This window comes from Monodelphis domestica, chromosome 3, assembly GCF_027887165.1.
Source record: "Monodelphis domestica isolate mMonDom1 chromosome 3, mMonDom1.pri, whole genome shotgun sequence".
Lineage (NCBI taxonomy): Eukaryota > Metazoa > Chordata > Mammalia > Didelphimorphia > Didelphidae > Monodelphis > Monodelphis domestica.
Genome location: NC_077229.1, coordinates 335,048,851 through 335,067,140, shown reverse-complemented (window position 1 = coordinate 335,067,140; position 18,290 = coordinate 335,048,851). Strand labels below are relative to the sequence as shown.

The 18,290-nt window shown below is 40.0% G+C and overlaps 1 protein-coding gene across 2 annotated transcripts in view; it reads left to right on the top strand.

Annotated features, from left to right (window-relative positions):
- The first annotated feature begins 1,888 nt into the window (after positions 1-1,888).
- The window catches only part of ZNF704 (zinc finger protein 704), a 374,748-nt gene continuing 358,346 nt past the window's right edge, over positions 1,889-18,290 (top strand). For both annotated transcript variants that reach the window (XM_001377311.5, XM_007486910.3), the window contains exon 1: positions 1,889-2,919. In XM_001377311.5, coding sequence (XP_001377348.4) covers positions 2,266-2,919 — 654 coding nt within the window. In that variant the 5' untranslated portion in view covers positions 1,889-2,265. The remainder of the gene's footprint in view (positions 2,920-18,290) is intronic.

The following is an 18,290-nucleotide window of genomic DNA, read 5'->3' as shown; positions in this document are numbered from 1 at the left end:
GCCACAATAATAATGAAAAGGAAAATAACCTTGAAAGGATTCAGAACTCTGATAGAAGAATTATGCCTTAAGAAAGCTAATGATGCAGCATTCCCCAATGCTCTTGGCAGAGGTGATGCACTAAAAGTACAGAATAAGAAATGCATTTTCAGACATAGTCAATGGGTTGTTGATTTGTTTTGCTTGACCCTTCACTGTTCTGACTGACCTCCACTGGATGCTCTTCAGGTTGCTAATGTTCCTTAAAAAATGTGGTCCTTAGAAAGGAACATGATACTACAGATGTATTCTGACCTGGGCAGAGAATAGTAAGACTATTACCTACTTATTCCTTGAAATTATTCTTTTCTTAATACAACCCAAGATTGAATTAGCCCCTTTAGCTGATACCACATTGATTTACAGTAAGCTTTTAGTTCATTAACAGCCCATCTTCTGTCTTCTTATCAAACTATTGTCTTCTATCTTGTACTCGTGAAATCAATTTCTTGAGCCCTGGCATAAGACTTTACATATATACCTATTAAATTTCATGATATAAGATTCAGCCTACTTTTTTAAGCTATCAAGATCTTTTTCATCCAATTTAGCAAACAGGTCAGTGATATCTTTTGAGAGAGTTGTTTGAGTGATGAGGACCAGAAGTCAGAATGCAGTCAATCAATATCAATAAACATTTCTAATGGGCCTACTATGCGCCAGGCATTGTGCTAAGTGCTGGAGTGTATGGGATTGAAAAAGAGTGAGTGGATAGTAAGTAGAGCCAAAAGAGGAGAGAGATGAAATTCTGGCAGGGTTGAAAATAAGAGTTAAGGAAGAGTTACTTTTTTTCCCCCTTAGAATTAATACTAAATATCAGTTTCAGGGCAAAAAAGCAGTAGGGGCTAAGCAATTGGGATTAAATGATTTGCCCTGGGTTATCTAGTTAGGAAATGTCTGAGAACACATTTGAACCCAAGACCTCCCCTCTCTAAGGTCTGGCTCTCTATCCACTGAGTAACCTGGCTACACTGGCAGAAGTTATTATTTTTTATAGGGAAGATATATTGTGTAATAAAATGTAGCATCCTATGTAGAAAAATAATCATTCAAAGTATGGAAAAATGCTGAAGTGTACATCGAATTTTGGATAATCCTATCAGAGTTTAAAGCCTGTTTGGGGTCTAGAGCATACTGGATGGAGATAGAACACTGAATTTAGGAATGATGTAAAAGGCTACATAACACACATTTATATAGCCTTACAGTTACAAAACCTTTTAATATATTGTCTCATTTGCCACACACAACCCTACCTCAACAACCCTATATAAAGTGGGTAATGCATGCATTTACCATTCTACAGATTAAGGAAATGAGGCTAGGGGAAGTTAAGTGACTTGTTTAAGATCCCACAGCTAGAAAGTGGCATTTAAAACCCGGTCTTCTGACTCCAAACCCAGTGATCTTGCCACTAAATCATTGTTGCCTATATTGCTTGGAAGAGTAAAAATATAGTATACCAGAATATTCAAGAAAATCTGCTGATTCATATCAGGACTCCCCCTCCCCCCCAACTTCAAATGTGTATAAAACAGTCTCCCACTGCTTTTAAATAAATATCTGTAATAGAAGTGTCACTGCCATTCAGATGACGATTAGCATGGTTCATTGCAAATCCCTCCATTTAAATTAAGACAGACTAGCGGGAGACTTTAGCAGAATAAATGCTCACAGGGTGACTCTCCCACTGGACCAGTGGCCAGCGTTTGCCCCTGTTGCTCCAAGCTCAGGAATTTGGTGTAGGATTGGTAGGGAGGGAGGTGGGGGGTGATAATCCAGTCCGGGTTTTGGTTGCACAGGGACTATTGGGCTGCGAGGAATGGCTAGTGAGGAGGGGAGGGGGGGCGGTGGTGGAAAACACACAACACAAACAGCTCGAGCGCCGCCGGAGAGCGGGGAGCTATAGGCCCGGGAGCCGGCGGCTGGGGCAGGGCCCGGGCGAGGCGCAGCGGCCGGCTCGGGCCGCTTGCATGGAGCCCTCGGAGACGGACTGCACAGGCTGTGGCTCCCCGCGGGCAGCGCCGGAGGCGGCCCACCGCTCGCACACACCCACTGCCGCTGCCGCCACCGCCGCCACCGCCGCCGCCTGCAGCAGCGGCTCTGCCGGGCGCTAGGAGAAGCCGGCAGCCCGCCTCCTGCCCGGGCTGGTCGGTGGGGCTCGGGCGGAGGAGAGGCGCCGCCGCCGCCACCGCTGCAGCCCAGCTCCTTAGCACGGGCACTTGCATGCCTTGGGAGGTGGCCCCAGCGGCCCCTTGTTGCCCCGACCCCCGGCGGGTTGAGCCTCGAGCTACAGCCCGAGCCCGAGGAGGAGGAGGAGGGCGAGGAAGAGGAGGGCGAGGAGGAGGTGACAAACTCTCCCGCTTTGCACTGCGGCCGGGAGCCCCAGCGCCAGGCATGCAGGCTCGGCGTTTAGCCAAGCGCTCCAGCCAGGGGAGCCGCCGGGGGGGCGCAGTGCTGCAGCCGCCGCCGGGCCCGGCGCTGGCGAGGGAGGGCGCTTTGCCTGGGTTGCCGCCCCTAGCCCCGGCCCGGGAGAGCTGGAGGCCGCCTCCTCCGCCTCGTCGAGCCGGAACCGGGTCCGGGGCCGCCCCCTCTCCTGCCGCCACCGGCGCAGCCACGGTCCCCGCCCCGGTGCTCCTGCTGCTGGAAGAGGAGGAGGAGGAGGAGGACGGCGAGGAGGAAGGGGGAAGACGGCGGAGGGGGCGCGGGAGGTTGGAGGGGAAGCCCCGGGGGGGCGCGGAGGAGGAGGACGACGACGAAGAGGACGACGAGGACGAGGAGGTGGTAGTTGAGGTGGTGGAGGAGGACGAGGAGGAGGATGTCGAGGAGCGCTTCGTGCCCCCTGCGGCCCCGAAGGGCCAGCCCCGGGGTTCACTGAAGGTGCGTCCGGCGTTCCGCGCCCGCGGACTGGGGCACGGAAGGGGACACCTGGTCTGGGCGCACGGGAGGCGGGCAGTGTGTGGCGGGGCTCGGAGGGGTGTGTCAGCTGGAGCCTAGCCGGCATATTCCCTGTCCGGCCCGTGTGTGCCTGATAATGTATGCTTGTAAGGAGCCCCCTTTCCCATTCTACACTCCCCTCCAAGCTTCTCATTTTCAGCCCGCCCCCCCCCACTCCCCTTGAGCCTTTCCCAGCTTTGCTGTGTGGGCAAGGAGGTGGCACCAGGTGAATGCGCCTAGGGGAGCACGGGGAGGTGTCGTGGAATTTCTCCCACTCCGGGGAAGCAGCTATGTGTGTGTCTCTGTGTGTGTATGTGTATGTGTGTGTGCGTGGTATGCCATACCCTGGGGTGGGGGGTGCTGTTGTTTTCAATCTCGGGCTGGGTCTGTCAGAGACACTGAAGGCGAGCAGCAACAACAGCAGCTTCTCATGTTTATCGGACCAATCGCCTTTCTGCTAAGGACCTGTTGTTGATGCGTCTCTAGTAGTAGGCACTTGTTAGATGGATGTTCCTCTGTTTCCATTTCATGGACAAACAAACGAGTTCTTCTTTCATATATGGGAAGGTTGCTTGCAGTTTTAGGGTCCTCTCTTTTGCTGTCAGTGTTTAAAGGGCCCTTATTTATTTCCCCCAAATTGCAGACTTTTTTTTTTTCAAAAGAAAAAGATTAGGGTCAGCCTGAGGACACTAGCAATTAAAAAAGATGAACCTTTTTTTCTAAATGTGTTGTTGACATTTCTTGAGTGCCCCCTCTAAACTGAAGCAGAGGCCAGTATTATGGTTTTTGTGTCTTCCACAGATGATAAAGGGTTTATTTATTACACAACTGACTGTCTAGGATTTTCAGGCATGGGATTGGATAACAGCGATTGCATGGATATGTGTTGCCAAGAAGTTTTGAGAGTAGCAGGGGTAAACTGTTGAGCAAGGGATGCTTACTTTTCTTTATTGCTGGGCTTTTGTGTATAAATTTAAAAGCTATTAACAGAACTTTTGTGAAACATGTGTATTGAAGTCAAGGGAATCATGTGAACATGCCCATCTTAAACTTTGAGCTGAAAAGGTAAAGATTATAAATCATATGTACTTTTGATGCTTATGGAGAATATCAGATCCACAAAGCAAACAGATGTCAAACAGTAGCAAAGGAGAAGTGGTCTCAACTAGTGAGACATTTTCTTGAAAGCTGTCAATTTTTTTTGACAGCTGCTTTTTAGGGCCCAAAACACAAATACTATCCTGATTACTCATGGACTCTTAGAAAGCTTTTTAGATAATATAGGTTCTAGGTTCTTCAGTTTGCTTTTGGAAGTGAGTTGAGAGGAACCAGGAACCTTGGGATGATATATCTTAAAATATATTTATTTTTTACCATGCAATACACATTTCCATTTTTTTCATGTTTGTAAGTGAATAATCTTATAAAACCAAAATCCCCCCAAAATGGGGTGATATATCTCTTGAAGAAATGTTGCTTACCTCATGTTGGGGAGGGGGGAGGGGAAGAATCCTGAAGTATAAAAAGCCTGGTTTTCACTTGTCTTAAAAAGGTTTAAGCATAATTTAGGTGTCAAGAAGAACAATGTTAGTTTGATTTTAAGAAAATCCAAAATGAATATCTAAATTAAAAAAAATAAACTATATTCTACTAACCTACTTCATCATTGTATGGAAATGACCCTAGATGATCAAAGGCTATGCCAGCAAAGCAAATGGTCTGTAAGATTCAACCAGGGTCAAAAAAACTTTGAGTGAAGTGGAAAGATTGATGGATTTGGAATCAGACCTGGATTCAAAGTTATTTGAGCAAATTACTTATAAGAACAGAACTACATTTCCTCATTTGTAAAATGGGGATTATATTTTTACTCCCACTACACAGGGTAAAGAAAGTGGTTTGTAAACCTTAAAGTGCTATATAAATGTGGGCTGCTGCTGCTGCTGCTACTGCTACTACTGCTACTGCTACTGCTGCTGCTGCTGCTACTACTGCTACTGCTACTGCTACTACTACTACTACTACTACTACTATTATTACTCCTACTCCTACTGCTACTACTACTACTATTACTGCTACTCCTACTGCTACTCCTACTGCTACTCCTACTACTATTACTATTACTACTACTGCTACTACTACTCTACATTGTAGAGAGGGTTGTGATGGGCACTGGTGAAAGTAATACCTTCAATGATAAAATCAAGGTTCCTTAAAGTAGAAATATAAAATAAGTAAACAAGGTGGTGGTAATTTGCATTTCAAAGCAGCCATTGTTTTTTCAAAAGGATTCTATGCTGGATTCTATTTATTTAAAATCTGATTCATTTTCTAGAAATTTGGTTTGTATAGTTTTTCAGGAGTACATTTATTGGAAAAAGAAAGGCATTACACTTTGTCCATCTTTGATTTACTGACAGGGTATTTGATATCCTTAACTCTAGGTGCTCTATGAATAGAACAGAAGAAAATTATTTTATTATCAGAATATAACATGTACCTAGTTAATCTCTCACTGGATTATTTTATTCATTTAAGATGTATAGCTACCTTTTTTGAAAAGGGTTTGAGTCACCTTACAAATAAAACATAATGCAAAATAAATATGTAGTGTAAAGAACAGAATGGAAGTTCTAGTTAGAATATAAAACAGAGACTCTTAATTTGAGGTTTAAGGCTAGATTTCTTCATAGGTCCAATGAATTTTTATAGGGAGAAAAATCACCTTTTAAAAACTTCATTAGCCTCTAACTGAAATTTAGTTTTTCCTTCAATTATTTAAAACCATTATTCTGAGAAGAGGTCATCTGTCCATGGGTCTCATTCTACTGACAAATAAGTCCAGGATACAAAAAAAAAAAATTTCTTAAGGGGGCACCTAGGTGGTTCAATGGATTGCGAGTCAGAACTAGAGATGGAAGTCCTGAATTCAAATCTGGAATCAGACATTTCCTAACTGTGTGACCCTGGGCAAGTCACTTTACCCTCATTGCCTAGTCCTTACCACTCGTCTACCTTGGAACCAATACACACCATTGATTCTAAGATGGAAGGAAAGGGTTTAAAAATATACATTAAAAAAATTATTGAAAGGAATCTGAAGGAATAGCTACTAATAGATACTTGAGATACTGTTGGAAAGGGTAGTTCCTTAGTAGGTAAGGCAAAAAGGAAGTGTTACATAGTTTTCATTTGCTCAGAGAAAAAAGTGGACACCTTTATTTTTTTCTTTCTTAAACCTTTATTTTCTGTCTTAAAATCCATGCCGAGTAGCAGTACTAAGGCAGGAAAGTGTTAAAGGCTAGACAAAGGGGGATAAATTACTCACCTAGGGTCACACAGGTAGGAAATCATTTGTGGCCACATTTGAACACAGGAGTTCCAGCTTCTCCAGGCCTGGCTCTCAATCCAGTGAGCTACCTAATTAATTGCCCCCACATCTTTCTTTAAAGACAATTTTTTTTCAACTAAGTAGGAATAGGATCTTAGCATGTGGGGCCTTATTTAAGGGATGTTGGGAAGAAGAGTGTATCTTAAACTCTTGGTTTATAAAAGATATAATGTTTAAGGAGATAGAGGACATTAAATTATAATCAGTGAAGGACTATTTTAGGGGATTGTGTTGGGAGTGGGGTAGGATGACTGGGTAGGTGGCCTATCACTTCATTTTTTTTATGAGGTAACTTGCTATAAAAAAAGAATTTGGAGAATTTAGATGAGTGGATAGATAAAATAGGCTGAGCTGACAATACATTCGTGTGCCATAGGCATTGTCCTTCTTGTGCGTTACTATCCATGGGAGGCTTTGAGCCATCACTGTAATAAATGTGACTTTGCTCATCATGGAGAGTGGAATTTTCTGGTATTAAAATATAAGTGCAGTTACAAAAAGTCATATGAAAACACATCTTATTGTACCATCCTGTGCAATGTATCCTCTGTAGCTGCCTACCTTGCCACCTCCAGGTTCTGTTAAATTAGGAGGGTTGAATGACAGAATTGTTAGTGGTATTTTGCCAAATTGTGTTCCATAGGAAAGCTGGATCTGGAATTCTGTTTCTTCATTGATCATCCCTCCAAGAGTCATTAACTTGTTGATCAGACTTTCAAATATCAAGTGTGTACAGAGCCTTTGCAGGTTTTAGATTGAAGTGGATTCCTGGTTTAAATTGCCCTTTAGTAGATACCTATAGCACAGTGAAAGTGATAAGCTTTAGAAGTGAGGGGATTGGAGGAGCAGCCAGAATTGTATTCTTTGTCCAAACAGAAAGTCCAGAAGCCTACTTCTTTACAGGCTGGCCAGCTCCAGGGTCTTCGACTTGAGCTCTTTACTAAGGAAAGAACTTTGGACTTTTCCTGGCATCTGTACTAAAGTCCATGCTACACAGAACAGAAGAGATGACATTAACTGGAAAAGTTCTTAGGGCAGGTGTTACCTGCTATTGATTTTGTTCATAAAAGAATCTCATGGACCCCCCAAGATGAACCAAGTTGCAAAATATATTCATGAATAATTTACTGAATTGAACTGTTGGCTGATCATTCAAATGTTGAATCTCTTGTTCATTCATTCATTTAACAAATATTTATTGACTGGGTAGCCTATATAGAGCACTCATAGATACTCTGAGGGATAGAACTCAGAGGATGTGTAAAACATGGGCCTTTCTTTATGCAGTTTACAAGTTAGTAAGGGACAAACCAGATACATGAGGATGTGATTAGTGAGAAAGGTTTTCCCCCAGTTTTGATCCCTCTCCCAACTGTAAACATTATCTGCCTCCTCAGATTTTCTTAGGGCTTATTGCCTTTTTTTTAAAAACCCTTATCTTCTGGCTTTGTATCAGCACTAAGTATTGGTTCCAAGACAGAAAAATAATAAGTGCAAGGCAGTAGAAGTTCAGTGACTTGCTCAGGGTCACACAGCTACACAGCTAGAAAGTATCTTTGGCCAGATTTGAATGTAGGACCTCCTCTGTCTCCAGGCCTGAATAAGGCCACCTGAGCCACCTACCTGGCCCCTACCACATTGGCATGATAAGAATAATAACAGCTGACATTTAGAGAAGAACTTTTAACATTTGCAGAGTGCTTATCCATGGCCTCATTTGATCTCTCCTTTGATTTCCCCAAATTCTACCTCATATTATATTTACCTGGTATATTGCCCTCCCCAGTGAAATGTAAGATCCTCAGGGGCTTGAACTACATCATTTTTCATTTTTGTGCTCCCAGTACTTTGCCTTGCCCTTTGCAATTTTTTTTTGGATCTAACTTGTGATTTAAAATTACAGTAGTTTTCAATGAGGAAACTTTCCTTATCAATGTAAAGTAGCATCTCCTCTACAATTTGTAATCTTAGTTGCCTGAGCCATGAGAAGGTAAATGACTTGGCTAGGTCTTCCTAGGCTTTCTCTTTCCATTAGGTCAGGGTGCCTCACATCTTGCACATAGTAGATATCTAATAAAGAAATGCTTGTTGAATTGAACTGGAGTGCCTTAATAATAGTAAATAATGGCTATTATTTATGTATCATTTGGGTGTTTACAAAGTATTTATTGCTTTATTTGAACTAGAAATGGTACACCCAAAATACTATAAGAAGAGGAGAGAGAATATCATTTATGCCTGTGGTGGCATTCGAATCAGGATTTTGAAGGATGGTTAACGTTTTGAAAAGTCATGATGGGGACAAAGATCATTTTATTCATTCAACAAACACTTATTAAATGAAAGCAATGTTCTAAGGGGGCAGCTGGGTGGCTCAGTGGATAGAGTGCCAGGCCTGGAGTCAGGAGGTCCTGGATTCAAATATGACCTGAGATACTTCCTAATTGTGTGGCTCTACCAAAACACTTAACCCTATTTGCCTAGCCCTTATGACTCTTCTGCCTTAGAACCAATACTTAGAATCAATTCTAAGACAGAAGGGTAAGGTTTACAATTAAAAAAAAAGAAAAGAAATGTTCTAGATGCTGAGGATAATGAAGACAAAAATAAAAAGCAGTCTCTGCTCTAGAGCCTACAACATGTAGGAGAACACCACCAGTTGGATTAGAACCAGCGTCCCATCAGAAGCAACACCTGAGGTAGGCCTTGCAGGAATCTGTGGAACTAAGAAGCCAAGGTGAGATGTCAATGCAGTCCAAGCCTGGTGTATTTCCTAATGGAAGAGATTGAAATGAGAGGCGAGATATTGAGTCCTGAGAACAATAGGCATGCCAACATGAATGAGTTGTACTTTATATGAAAAGGAGTAATGTGAAAAAAGCTCAGGAAAGTTGGTTTGACTCATGGCTTTAAATGTTAAGTTGGAGAATTTGGATTTTTTCCTAGAGGCAATGGGGAACCTCATTTTTTTTTGTTTTATTTTGAAGCAGGGACATGACATAGTCAGACATGATCTTTTATAGGACTATTTAGCCAACTATTTGGATGGTAGAGTGAAAGAGAGAGTGCCTGGAAATAAGAACAACTTGGCCACTTGCAATAGGATGGACTAAAGATGAGAAGTGCCTAAACTTGTGGACTTGAGATTGGAGAGAAGATATATTTGAGAGATGTGTAGAATCAATAAGATTTAGCAATTGATTTGATAAGGGCCAAATCTGAAGGAGAGGAAATAATCAAGAATTATGCTAAAATAATGGATATGAGCCTGAAAGGTACCCTCAACAGAAACAGGCAAGTTTGGAGGAGGAGTAAATTGGGAGAAGAGGAAGATAATGAATTCTTTGTTTAATAGGTTGAGGATGGGATGACTTTAGGATATCCAGGTGGAAATGTCCAGGGAAGGTAATTGGTATGATGTGGGTCTGGTGCTCAGAAGAGAAATTAGGGCTGGAAAAATAGATTTGGGAATCAAATATATAAAATAATCTAACTTGTGACAGCTGATGGCATTATTAAGAGAGGAAAAGTGTCCAGGCCAGAGTGTTGGGGAACACTCATGGCTAAGGGGAATATATGGATGATGAGGCAGCTGGAAAGGGACAATGATACAAACAAGTTAAAGAAGAATTAGGAGAAAGGATTGTCATGCACAGTGCCCAATCCATAGTAGGTGCTTATAAATGCTTGTTGACTGACTAATATAGTTAATGTTTAACAATCTTAGAATTTCAATGAATTTCAATGAATTGTATTTCTGCCAAACTTTAAACTTTCCAAAGTACTTTCCTAACAATAACCCTGAGAGGAGGTCATGATTTCATTTCACATATAAGGAAATGGGAAAGTCATATGACTTTTAGAGTTGATTCAAAATTCTTCCAAACCAGTGCATTTCTTTCTACCACATGTATATTTCATACATGGCCATCTTATCTCTCAAACTAAACTTTAAGCTCCTTAAGGACAGAATTTGTCCTATTTATTTTTGAATCACCAGATTTAGTCTAACAACAAATTATGTTTATATTGTGCCTTAAGGCTTACAAAACCCTTTACACATATTACCTTTATTTCATTATTGAAACAGTCATGTGACATAGTTGTTGCAGCCATTATTGACTCCATGAAACAGATGTTCAGAGAGTTAGTAAATGACTTGCTTATGATCATTCTACTATTAAATATTAGAGAAAAAATTAACCGTAACCTTAACCCTAAATTCTAAACCTTTTCTACTATCAATATGCTGCTTTTGTAGGAGGTGCTTGCTAAATGTTTGCTGTTGATTTTGGGGGGTAAGTGATGTTTGCTGATCCACAGAAATCATAGGTTTCTGCATCCAGTCAGACTCCTCAGATGACTTTGCCAATTAACTCATAAGGTGTTATCTGATAGAGAGAGCTTTGGATCAGGGATAAAGAGATATGAGTTATAGTTTCATTGTTAGTAGCCATGTGAACTTAAGCAAATTATCTACTGTCTCTGAGCCTCAGTTTCTTTCTATATAATGTAAAGAAGATGAACTTGATGGTCTCCATGGCACTCTGTAGGTCAGCATTGGTGAAGTATTGGCACATGTGCCCAGGTGGCATTTGGGGAGCTGCTCTTTCCCCCTCTTCTCAGTGCCAGCTGAGGACTTATTTTGCATGCCCCCACCCCTCTGTCCAGACACCCAAAGCAAGTACTTCTGTTCCCCTGCCTAATGCTGGGGACTCACAGAAAGCTTGAATTTGCCCTCTGGACTTTCAAACTCAAAACCATTTGTCAACAGCTTCTCTCAAACTTCTGAGCTATTACTAGGTATTCTAATCTTTACTCTTGCCTTCTCTTCCTCCTTTCTTTGACTTTCATTCTACCGAACCATGTAGAAATTACTAACACATAATTTTTCTGTTTTCCTTTTTCAGGGGTATTTAGAAAACTGTAACTTTCCTCAGGTCTCTTATATACCATCTTCATCTCTTCCCCAACTCCCTACAGTTGTTTTCATTCCTGACTCCACTCACCTGTTCCCTGGCCTTGCCTTGATCACAGAAGACACCTGTTTGGACCCTCCTATCTCATGCTGGCTTCCTCCCAGCTTGAATTCTGGGTTTTTAATCTTCTCAGTGAAAGCGTTTACCCCAATAGGACCCTTTTCTCTTTTCTTTCATCCTACCTGGCTGAGTTCCTGACTTATTTTTACCTGTCCTTTCAAACAGTTCAGGGGAACTCTGGTTTTCAGTTCCTCAGTATATCTAATCTCCTAGCCCCAGTCATTCCTGCCCAAACTCCCTACCTCTGGGGAGTCATAAGATTTTAATCAGGAGGATGGAAGGATTGATCTGGTAATTTTGTATGTAATGAATTGGAATAGAGAGTGAAATCAAGGAGACTATTTAATAGGTTTCTAACCATGAGGTTATAGACCTGAGCTAGTAGTATTGGTGGCAAAGAATTAGAAGGGACATGCTTCCAGCTGCTCTTTTTCGTAGTAACTAACCAGCATATTTCAGTTGTTTGAAGGCTGTAAAAGAGAATGCTTTTCTTTCTGCTTGTTCTAGTAGAAGATGTGTATACAAATCATCTAAAAGCAAATTATAAAGATGCAATTAAAAGAAGAGGGGCTAGGACATGTCCTTCTTTGATAGCTCTTAAAATTGAGAAGGTATCAATCATAATGCTGTTAGTGCCTATTCTAACTTTTAGCAGCTAGCATTTTGATATGGACATGAAAGCTTATATTAATACCTTTATCCCTGGTAGTACAAGTTTGCCCCAGCCTAATCAGAAGCTCCTGATGAATTGATGAACACAGGTAATAATCTTAAGTTGTTTTAAATTATTTTCTCAGTGTATGGATACACAATTTAAGGATAATCAGTAGTTGAATAATTTTGCCTGTGCTGAAATATGCCTTGATGCTTATTATGTAAGATGCTGACTTGAGAAATGGTCTTAAAGATAGGAAAAAGCTGGCATATTTTATATGGATATCTTTTGATTTTTATCATGCCTTCCATTGTGGGGTCTTTTAAAATGTATTTTTATATCATTTGTTTACATTACCTTCATTTTTGAATATATATATTTTTAAGCTCTTCTGTCTTGGAATCAGTACTAAGTATTGATTCCAAGGCAGAAGAGTAGCAAGCATTAGACAACTGAGGTTGTGACTTGCCCAGGGTCACATAGCTAGGAAGTAACTGAGGCCAGATTTGAACTTAGGACTTCCCATCTCCAGGCCTAGCTCTATCCCCTGAGCAATCTAGCTGCCCCTACAATATATTTCTTCTCCCATTCATTCCTGGGAGTTATCCCTTAAAACAAAACAAAACAAAAAAATGAGCAGGAGAAAAGGCAATTCATCAGAACTAAAACAGCAACTAAATAACGAAGTCTTGTAGTGTGTGCAACAGTGAATGAATGTCTTAACAAGCATGTAAGTGCTCACTATGTTCAAAACACTAGAAATACAAATCGAAAAATGAATCTCCAGGAGCTCACATTTGAAAGCATTTAGAGGAGGTTTTAACTTTAGGGCAACTAAAAAAGCCCAGACCTTAGGGTGCAGCTGCAAACACAGATGGTAATGCAATCTTTAACCACTCTGCAGAGAAGAGGTTTTCTTGTCTTTTTCCCTAGGGCTCAAGCTTGGTCACTATTGCTATGTTTAGTTTATTGTTTTTTCTTTTCCTTTACATTATAGTCATGTATTTTGTTTTCTTGATTTTGCTTACTTCAATATGTCTCACTTTATATAAACTTTCCCATTCATTTCTGAATTCTTATTTCTTATGGTGCAATACCATGTCACAGAATTCACATATCAATTTAAGTAGTTGCCCCACTGATGGATATCCATATTATTTCCAGCTCTTTGCTGTCTTACACACACAAAATAGTGCTGTGAATGTTTTATATACACCCATCTGTGTATATATATATATATATATATATATATATATATATATATATATATATGACCTTTCTGACTGATTTTGGCATAAGATTTAGAAAAATTTCTTACAAATTGGTCAGGCAATAATTTGGGGTTAAGAATCATTGAAATACACTATTCTTCACTTTATTTCTCCATGAATTTTTCTGTTATGTAACAATATGCACTTTGTTTCACAACAAGATGAACAGGAATATATGTATTATTTGATTTTATATATGTATATATATATGCATACCTACAAACATATGTGTGTGTATGTATACACATGAGCTATGCCATATTACTTGCCTTCTTGGGGAAGGAGAAAAAAAAAAGAATGAGACAAATTCTTAGACATAGCTAGTGTGAGAATGTTTCCCTTGGATAAGCACATTGATTATAATTTATCATGTATTTATAACAAATCATATATATTGTTATGTTACATATAATACATTCTATATACAATGAAAATGGTAACAAAAAAGAATCACTATATAATAATTCACATTTACATGGCACTTTAAGATTTACTAAGTGATTTTCTCATAACAGTCTGTGAATTTTGTTGTGTGAGGAGTGTTAGCCTCATTTTACAGATGAAGAAACACAGACTCAGAGAGATTAAGTAATTTGCCTATGGTCATATGGTTTAAAAATATCACAGAGTTCACAAGTGTTTGAGAGGGATTCCCAGGATGACCAGATTTAGAGCTGGAAAGAACATTCGAACTCAACTCAAAATCTTCTCGTTCTGGTTTCCTCCACTATACCAGGCTGCCTTAATATTACACTTTTTGCTATAAAGCACAATTCTCTATAAAGAGGGTTTGAGTTTTATATCATATTTAGGGCACCTAATCACTTTAGTAACTACATTTTGTTATTATCAAAGGAGTGAAATGATCCATGAGTGAGGTATTACTTTGAGGACAATTTGGTAGAGAAACTTGATCATATTTTCCCCCATCTTTTTTGATTTTAAATTTTAAAAATTGATTAATTAATTTGGAATATTTTTCCATGGTTACATAATTCAAGTTCTTTCTCTCCCCTTCTCCCTCCCCTCTCCCAGAGCTGACAAGCAATTCCACTGGATTTTACATGTATTATTGTTTAAAACCTATTTCCATATTATTAATATTTGCCATAGGGCGATCATTTAAAGTCAACATCCCTAGTCATATACCCATTGAACCATGTGACTTGATCATATTTTCCTAAGATAATGTGTTTGCAAGGTAGCTAAATTACCTAGTTCCATATAGGTTTTTCTGTATTTGACATTTCTAAGCAGTTTTGTGTGCCATTTGCTACCCTTCAATTCCTTGTGTTCTCTTTTTTCCCCTCTCTCTCATTTTTTAAACCTTTACCTTCTGACTTAGTCAAAACTAATACAGAGAAGCAAGGGTGAGACAATTGAGGTTAAGTGACTTGCCCAGAGTCTTACTACTAGGAAGTATCTGAAACCATATTTAAATCCAGGTCCTCCTGACTCTATCCACTGTACCACCTAGCTGCTGCCTTCTTTTTTTCAAAAGAAGACTGGATCTATATATAAGAAAACCTTATTCAGTGGTGAGAAGTTGGTACTGATTAGTAAAAACCCTGAATTTTTAAAAAATGCCTTTTTTTTTTTTGGTTACTTCTGAGTATATGCAGGGACATAAACTCTTGGCTCATTGAAGTGTGCCCTAGTTGGGTCTGTAGAATAATTTGAAATGAGCACATTTACTGATTGTATACAAATAAGATAATCTGTTATCCAAAGTAGGTTAAAGACTGCCCAGAAATAAATTTGCTTGGCAAATTCTTCATGTTTGTGTCCCTCCTCCCTCTTCTTCCCATAATGCAAAGATAAAAATCCTAAAATATTTATACTTCCATACTTCCAAAAAAGTTGTTGTTTCATCATAGATTATAGTTTATGGCCTATTTATGCCTTAATTAATGACCATCAAGAGTTTTTGTTGACCAAAAATTCATCACCTGGTAGCCAACCTCCTGATATTTATTGTTGGTTCGCTGTTTCCAACTCTTTGTGACCCTATTTGGATTTTTTTTTGGAGGGGTGGTAAGAGTACGAAGTGGTTTGCCATTTCCTTCTCCAGTTCATTTTCCAATGAGGAAACTGAGGCAAACAGGTTAAGTGACTTGTCCAGGGTCACACAGCCAGTAAGTGTCTGAGGCTAGATTTGGACTCAAGAAGGTGACTCCAAGTCTAGCACTCTATCCACTATTCCCACTAGTTACCCTCCTGGTATTGAGCCTTTCTTAATTTACCCAGTCTGGACCTCAGATAACAGACACATAGTCTGTTGTCTCATGAAATCATTGGCTTCTATTTGATCCATTATAAATTTCAGGCAGTTTGTTACTTGGGCAATTTTTTGTGCCCCTTTGTGCCAAGCTATTAATTCCCTTTCCAGTCATTTCTCCATAGCTTTCATTTCTTTAAAAGTTTCTTTTATCTTTAGATCTCTTATTTCATTTATAAAAACATTTTAGAACTCTTTTTAAAAAACTTGTGTTATCTCTTCCAAGAATTCTAGTTGGATTTGTGCCCAAGCTGTGTTTTGCTTTAAGGCTTTGCTTATAGTTGTTTTGGAGTCATTCTCTTTTTCTGGATTTATGTCTTAAGCATCCCTATCACCATCATAGTTTTTATGGTGGGATTCCTTTTGTTTTGTTTGTTTGCTTTTTCATTCTTTCATATTTCGAACTTGATGTTAGGGCCAAGTTTAGTTCATTTCTGGAGGGAAATTATGAGGTAAACTTTTGTCCTTTTGGGTTCTTCTGCTGATTTCTTGGGATACTAAGACTCATACTGTGTTATTCTGGAATGTCAGGAACAAGACAGGCTGGAGGGTTGCAAGCTTTCAGTGCTCCCATAGTGGTCAGATCCAGGGTGAAGTTTTATTGCTGCCTTCCTACTTTGCAAGTTCCTGACTTTGGTTTGGTTCTGAAGAACATTAGATTATTAATAGACGTATACCCTATTAGCTATTTAGAAATCTCTATGGTTAAATGTAAGTTTTCCTTTGTCTGGGATTCCAGGCTTTATCATTCCCCAGCAGTCTTCACTTTGGGTTAGAAGCTAGAACCAAGACATCATATCTCTTCTGGGATCTGAGACACTCTACTGCTGCTTGTTTCTGAATTTAAACCTGGGACCCACAACCACTCCTTACCCTGGAAAATCACCCCTGGGGAAATCAGAGTCCCTCCTTAATCCACCCTGCATTTGGCAGTAAACAACAAAGCTGTCTATTGAAACCTGTTCCCATTGTGGTGGCCTGGGATGGGCATAGATAGGGCTACCTTGCTATGGATTTGGGACCTTCTCTTGCAAAGCCTCTTCCTTGCACTGAAATGCTCCAGGTGGTACTCTCCAGGTGAGACCCCTTCCTCAGTGTTGATAGGTCTCTATTTGTTTTCCTTTTGCAAATCTGGATTGGAAAAATGATTCAATATGGCTTTGTTTTGGATTTCTCTGTCAGTTTTCACTGTGGCGTATTTTCTAATTCTAATTCTAATTCTGTTTGGAGGAGAGGGTTTTTTTTTTGTTGTTGTTGTTGTTTTGGAGATGGGAAATTGAGGGCAATGAAGAGCTTGGTGTACTTCTGCTACTCTGCCATCTTGACTCAGTTCTGCACTTTGTAGAAACATAGTCTCTCAGTAGAACTCTACTCAACATTTTTCCAGCTTGATGGATTTTGACAAATTCTTAAGATTTTTCTGTAGTTACAGGATTTGAGAATTCAAGGTAACCTTTTTATCGAGTCATGAAGTTGTATTTCTTTTCTTTCCTTTTCTCCTTGCCTTCTGTCTTACAATTGATACTAAGTATTGACTCCAAAACAGAAGAGCAGTAAGGGCTAGGAAACTTCCTGTTTCCATTCAGTTGGAGTTAAGTGACTTGTCCAGGGTCACACAGCTAGGTAGCATCTGAGTTGGGCACCATGCTTCCTAGTTGCCTGTATTGCATTTATTTTATTTTCTTTTTTAAAAAACTCTTACCTACCATCTTAGAATCAATACTAGGTATAGATTCCAAGGCAGAAGGGTGGTAAAGGCTAGGCAATTGGGGTCAACACAGCCAGGATGTATCTGAGGCTAGATTTGAACCCAGGACCTCTCTCATCTCTATTTCTATCTTTCTCTAACTACTGAGCAACCTAGCTGTCCCTGCATTTATTTTCAGTGTTTTTATAAAATCTTTTTCCACATGCCTATGAACTTTGATAAAGCATTTTGCCCCTTATTAACCTTCTCACAACTTCCTGTTTCCATTCAGCCAGTCTAGACAATTATTCATCAGGTCTCTCTTTACTCCTGTGTACCCACATACCTCAGCTGATACATACTTATATATATATACATTTTTGCATACTCATCTAAACTTCTCAACTCATTTTCTTATTTAAAATCTATTCCTGTCTTGGCTTTCTTTTTGACATCCATTCATCAGACTTGTCAGCTCAGACTAAAAGGTGTCATAAAATGTAGTCCAGAAGTCATAGAAGCAAGATTGTATGACTGGCTTCCCAGCTAATTAACTCATTTGCCAATTCAGTAAAAAGACAGTTTATGTTTAAAGGACACATCAATACTTCCAGGATCTGGGATGTTGGTTACATGGGTTCTCAGTTCCATGGGCCCTCCACTATCTGATTTAGTAGCTGATCTTGAAAAATTACAGTGGCCAATAAATTCACCAGCCTGCAGCCAGCAGCAGTGATGAACCTTTCCAAACCTAGCCAGACATATCTTCAGGCAACAGACATACTTGTGTTACTGGGTCCGTACCTGAAATGTTTCCATCTTGAGCAGGGCCTGCCAATGCTCGTGTTCTATTGGCATAACCTTCAAGAACTCAGTGTTATCGTAATATCATGATGAAGTCTAGAGGAGGGTATTTAAAAGCCATCATCATCCCTGAAGTCCTATTCCCAAGCTTCATCTTGGCATGGAAGTGGCCCTGGATTCTTGGAGATG